Here is a 6,994-nt window from a genome sequence, read left to right as displayed (position 1 = left end):
AGATTTAAAATGGATATTTTAATCTTTGATTAATTTGATATTTTAATATTATATATTGTCATTAATTTTTTCGTAAAAAAAATTAATTTTTATTATTAGTTATATTTAAAAAAAAATTTATAATATTATAAAAATATGTGAAACATATATATAATTATAATAATATTAAAATAGTATTAATATTTTAAAATATAAATTATTTTATTATAATTTAGGATTTCAATGCTTTATATTTAAGTTTATATTATATTTAAATTTTTTTCAATATTTTTATTCTATTCTATAGATATTTAGCAATGAAAAAGTATACTGATTTCGCGCTTATTTTCGACGCACATGCTGTTTGCCGAATTTTACCGAAGTTCATCGAATTTTATCGAAATTTCACGAAGTAGTACGATCAAACACGAAATTCATAACAATCGCAAATCTTATACAAAATCGAGAATATTTTTATAATTTCTTAAAAAAAATTTTATAGAGTTTATATTAAATATGTATAATGAATAACATATATTGACATATTGATTATTTTAAATCGATTATTTCTCTTTGATTTATAATTTCATGATAGATATATTTTAAATATTTTTATTTTAAAAAAATCGTAATAAAATTTCATTTATTTATTTTATTTATTTAGTTGATATTAGTTTATCTTTTAAAAAATTGATTAATATTATAATATATTATATTAAATAATAAAAATATTTTTTTATTTGTTAATAATCACATAAAAATAAAAATTATTTATGCTACAATATTATTTATTATTGAGTTTTTTCCATAATCTAAATAATTTGTTTAGCTTGTTTAATTAGTCTCAAATACTGTATATCACTATATATTTTGCTTAACATATTATTTTGTAAATGAAATAAAAATATTTTTTGTAAATGCAATGAAAATACAAAAAATTTTCAATATATTTAAAAAAAAAATAAAGATAGATAATAATATATTTAATTTCGACCATTTTTTGTTGTTTTCTAGTAGTTTTTCATGATTAAACTAGCCATATATAATCAATTGTGTATTGTTTGCAACTTGACAACTTTTCTTAACGTAAGTACGTTAGATTTCAGTAAAACAATTTTTTATAAAGTAAAACATTATGTCGCATGCGCGACGCGTGCCAATTTTCTTCGTTATCCTCTAGCTTGTTATTAGCTAACATCAGCACGTGACGATAACGTGACGATAACATTTTTTTCTTTTATGTCTTAAAGAAACATTAAGACAATATTTCAGCAGGAAAGTTTGAGATTCTCAGTTAATTTCATATTGATTTTATATTTTATAATTAAAAAAATACTTCATAATAAGCTAATTGACTTAAACGTCATTTAACTTAATCATTCTAATAATTATAATATTGTTGTTATAATGTTGTTAAAATAAGACAAAAATATATATAAAAATTTTCATTTTTCATACAATGTGCGTATTAGCAAAATAATGATATCAATAATTTTAATTCTTTTAAATATTTATAGAAAATTGATTTTCTAATAGATTATTCACAAAAACAAATAATAATGACAAATTTGATAAGTAGTGATTTTTCGAGAAATTCAGACAAATTCAAATTATCGTATTCATAGATAATACGAAATTAAATCTGCAGAAGTTAATATTTTTCTTATAATTTTACCTTATGTATAGTAGTATATAGTAGTGTATATTTCAAATATCAAAGTATTCTCAGATTATTCAATTTATATGCGTATGACTTATATGCTTTTTTTATCTATTATGAATTTTCATATTAGAGAATTGAAACTATATGTGTAGATGAAGGATTCTATTTTCATTATATCTTTTTAAAGCAGAGGAAATATTTACATTTTAAAGTTTTAGATCAATATTAAATTTAAATTTGTTTTTAAAATATATGTATAAAATATTTGCATTTCATAATAATTTTAATTATATTTTGCTTAAATTTACAAAATTGAAAAAATGAAAACTGAAAATTTTGATTCTCCTCAAAAGAGATTTTTAATCGACGAAAAAATTTCTCTGTGTATTCTATCATATTTTACATATACAATTTTTATTTAATCAGAATTTTAGGATTAGATGATTTTTTTTGTAAAATAGAATTCAAATATTGAATTTATGAGCTATATATAAAATTATTCGTATCCTCAGTGGATTTTTTTTTTTTAAATATTTAAAATTAAAATGGCTGTATCGATAAAATAAATATTAAAATAAATATAAAACAAATATTAGATATTTTATACATATAAATCAATAGATCCATTAATTTTTTATTTTTCATTTAAATAAATTTTAGTTTTTTATGTTATTTGAATTATTACACAATTTATTTATTATTAGCTGTAATTTTTCGAATATTTAACTTGAAATATGAAACTTTACAAGATATGCTTTTAACATGTATGTGTATTATGTATTTTCTGTCTTCTTTATCTCGAGAAAACGAGAAATACATGTAACTTCGACAAATCTGACCTTAAATATTTACTAGGACAATATGTTTCATTGTCAATGAAACAATTCAATCAACTTCTTACAAGAGATATATGCGATAATAGTATATATATTTTCAGAAAATCAAAGTTCTTTAATTTTTTATAATTTCATATTCAATTTTTATAAATTTTATCGTTTTTCTATCTACTGATTATGTAATTACTCATTATTAATTGCTAATCAATAAAAAACAACTTAAGTATATAAAATATCAATAAATAGTTTATTCGAATAAAAAAACAACAGAAAAAAAATAAACAGAAAAAAATTATTGTACTTTTTTCTCTTATGATTCAAATATGTATATCAAATAAATTATTTGGATTAATATACGCATAAAAAATGTATTAATTAAATTTTTTCAAACCTCCAAGATGTAAAATCGTCATTATGTTATATATAGTATATATATTAAGATTTTGTTTTATTTTTCATTGATTAATAATATGAGATATCCTTCACAATAACGAAAACAGAAAATAATTGATCAAATTTAGAAACAAATTATTCGCCATATTTGTTTTATGTTGATATAAAATAATTGCGTTTAGCGCGACATTATTTCATTAATGATGAAGGATGAAAAAAGTCAATAAATCATTATAATATAATATCGATTGTGCGTTACTAATCGTTTATCTATTACATATGTATTGACAGTCGAATGCCGATACAATGTGTACAGCTGATCGCAACGTCGACAGCGTATATGTCCCATTAGTGAATTATCCGAGAATTATAAGATAATGAATGATAACCCTGATCGTCTGTCATGACACGCGACATTGTCGTAAAAAGAGAGGGAGAAAAGAGGAGTAGGAAAAAAAGAGAGAACGAATAGCGAGGATGAAGAAAGAGGAAACGATATATATTTACGTATGGTAACGGTAAAATGGTTGTTTTTGACGGTGGAAATGTAACTGTGTAGTGATGATGATGCTAATTGTGATTGTGGTGATGTATATGGGCAACCGTATGATGTACGGGATGACTAAAAGGTCGCGGCCCCGTCATTGATACGGATGGAGAGAGCGCACTTTGGACCAATTCCTCACGACAGCTAACTCAAATAAACTCAGGGGAACGCGACGTTACTACTTCAGTGCTACTTCGGCCACACACCGCGGCACAGTCGCATTGATCAATCAATTATTCTCTTTTTTTCATCTATTAAGATCTTTCTTCCTCTCTTTTTCTTTTAAGCTTTTATTTATTATTATTATTCCTTTATCCTGAATAAATCGATTTGTATCACGTATTATTTCCTCTATTATTATTTCTCTCTCTTATTCATTATTCCTTTTATTACTTCTTTCCTTCAAATTACCCTTGTCTATAAAATAAAGGAACGAACTAATTCACTGTGACTTAACCACGCACAGATAATCAGGGTTCACGATAGAACGCTCGTTTGCACTACTTGAAAAAAGAAATAGAGAAGAAGCGAAGACATCGGGCGAAAATAAACGAGACCAAACGAAACTAGACGAGACGGAACATCGGAACTATTCTGTCCGCGAGTACGCGACATTAAGCTGCCCAACTATAAAGGAAACAACACGAGGAACGGCGAAGTGTTGTCTCTCGCGCGGCACTCGACAACGAGGAAAGACTACTAGTTAGACCGAACAACTAACTGACGCGGTTCTCCTTCAACTTCAGTTTCGCTTGCACACGTGATCGCACGTGATACATGACACTTCATATAGAGTAGCGCTGTTGAACCGGTGACCGCGCGTATAGAACACGAATTGAAGAGAAAGAGAAGAGACATTCGTGTGTGGAGTCGCGCGACGCTATTATACATTCGCGGTGTCTTTTTTTCTTCTTCCACGGATTACACGGTTTGACATAGGTGATCAGAGAATATCAAAATGTCTACAGAACCTGGTAGTTTCACCTCCAACGGGAGCATGATCGTCGTGAGCAACAGGTTGCCGTTCGTACTGAAGAGGAATGAAATAACCGGTCAACTGGAACGCAAGGCCAGGTTAGTATGTTAAAATAGATGATTTTTTATTTTTTTTTATTTGTTTATTTTTTTTTTGTTCACAAATATTATTATGCATGCATCATGTTATTATATTATTTTTCTTCTCTATTTACCTGATATAAATGCGTAAACGAATTTCGTGGCTGCACGTTGAATGCACGCCGCTCGTGGTCATTGCAACGCGATCCGATCGCGGACGAAACGTGATATTACTTCATCGTTATTATGCATATCCTTGAATGACCCAATTTTTTACTATAATATTTTTATCTTCGTTACTTTTTATTTAATTTTCCTTGTTTTCATTTTGGATGTATCAATTTTTTATCTTATTATTATCTAATTGCAAATTTAACGAATATAAATTATATTTTTAATAAATTTTTATTTTTGTATAAAATTTTAATTTCAAAATAATATAAAATGTATATAATGTATATAGGATTTTAAAATTTTGCATTTATTGTAACGAACATAAAAAAAAATTACGAATAATATATAATAATATATCATTAGATTATTAAGAGACTTGCACAATGAATGTAAACGGTAGTATTCTTTCGAATGAATATTTAATCACGTGGTAATTTATTCTATTGCGTAAACAAATCGATAGAAACATCAGCAAACATTTTGACGTAAAACAAGGAGAAAACACATTGAATTGTGAATCTCTTGTTCCTATATCTTTTGATTTATTAAATCTATTTATTAATATACTCATCGGAAATATTGATATTGTGAAAATTTTATTTCCATATTTATGAGAAAATATTTGAAAATAAATATAGTTCCATGACACTTTTTTTTTTACTATAACTATTCAAATTGATTGGAAAATTGAAAAAAGATTGAATTAAAGAAAATTGACTAATTGAATTCATTATCATTGATTAATTGAATTGATTGAAGAAAAGAGATTATTTAATATTTGGTAACAGTAATCGATTACCTTTTATTATTATATTGTTAGGAGTTTATTCCGGTTCTCTTTACTAGTACTATTGGCTGGTAATTGAACATAATCGACAGAGTTATTCGATAAATCGTTTTGTTTATGTACCGTTAAGAACAATTAAAGTATGTCTTATTTGATGGACGATAGATTTTTATTCAAATATATTTGCATTTTCAATAATATTTTTAATTAAAGACAAATAAATGAATTTAAATTTATTTTGCCAATTTAAAATGCAATCATATTTAATTTGATATTTTTTCTGTTAAATAATATTTATTATTTTATAATTCTATAATCTAAATTTTAATATATAATTTAAATATATATAATTAAAACAGAATTATTTAAAAAAATAAATATATTATTTACATATTGTATATGTAAAAGTATATACGATATTATATATAAAAATAAATTCATTCATACAAACAATAATAATTTTTCAGTTTTTTTAATATTCATATTTTTTTAATATTAACATTTTTATTAAATTATGTTACAATTGAAAAAATATATAAATATTATAATTAAAATTGATAAAAATCAAATGAAAAAAAAACTGAAATAATTTCGATTATAACGAATTAAAGTAGCATTATATTCAATTGAATGAACAATCGTTTAATTAAATAAAATTTTCTATAATTTTTTACGCAATATATTTTTTTCTTTTTATTCGTATATTGACGTCAATCAATTAAAATTAATCGTTAATTGTGACTTAACATCTGATGTATATCGATCTAGCATTCGTAATGTTTATTTATGGTCCACGAATAAATAGTTCGCGATTACATGTTGCACGTGGAGTTATGTTGGAAACAATTGCTCTTCTAAATACATATATAGGCTAAAGAGACTGACGAAATTTTTCATAAGAATACGTTTCGGAACTCGATGTATTTCACCCCGAATCGATCCAATCCCTTGGTCCATTGACTCAAGTCATTGTTTCCAAGAATTTGGAATTCTTCTTCTCAGTTATGAAAATCTGTGAACAAAAGAAGTAGAAACATAATAATTTTTGTCAATTTCTGGTTAATACAAAAAAAAAGTATTATTATTTTTAAGAAATTGTTGCTATAAATTTCATATTTATAGCATATTTATAGCATATACATATACATAATAATAAATTTCATATTTATAGCATATTTATAGCATATACATATACATAAATATATGTGAATAATAAAGCATCAAATTTGTTTTATATCTTTTTTTTTTAGTGTAAATTTATATTTTTATAAATTAAAGAAATAAAATCTGTATGTATAAATACAAATTTGTTTTATATAAATTTAAATATTTAAATGAATATTAACTTGACAACATAATAACTTTCAGTATTATGTATATATTGATTCATTTATTTATTGAGGAATTTAATTTTCTTTTTATATTGAAAAAATTTAGAAGAAATAATGAGTAACTTATATGAGTTTGAAATATATTGTTAAAATATATTTCGAGCAACTTTTTTTTTTCACATAATCTTCGCAAAACTTATATGTATGTAAATCATTATTAAATTCTTT

General features: G+C 23.9%; 1 protein-coding gene across 4 annotated transcripts in view; it reads left to right on the top strand.

The window, feature by feature from the left end:
• Positions 1 to 6,994, top strand: part of LOC102678590 (alpha,alpha-trehalose-phosphate synthase [UDP-forming]) — a 55,084-nt gene that overhangs the window by 1,124 nt on the left and 46,966 nt on the right. For 2 of the 4 annotated variants that reach the window (XM_006618798.2, XM_006618797.2), the window contains one exon: positions 4,387 to 4,492. In XM_006618798.2, the coding sequence (XP_006618861.1) occupies positions 4,416 to 4,492 (77 nt within the window). In that variant the 5' untranslated portion in view covers positions 4,387 to 4,415. Of the gene's footprint in view, positions 1 to 3,105; positions 4,493 to 6,994 lie in introns of those variants that run through there. The other 2 variants (XM_006618795.2, XM_006618796.2) reach the window with 2 other exon arrangements.

This window comes from Apis dorsata, unplaced genomic scaffold (assembly GCF_000469605.1).
Source record: "Apis dorsata unplaced genomic scaffold, Apis dorsata 1.3 scaffold_376, whole genome shotgun sequence".
Taxonomy (NCBI): domain Eukaryota; kingdom Metazoa; phylum Arthropoda; class Insecta; order Hymenoptera; family Apidae; genus Apis; species Apis dorsata.
This window is presented reverse-complemented; position numbering and strand designations above follow the sequence as displayed.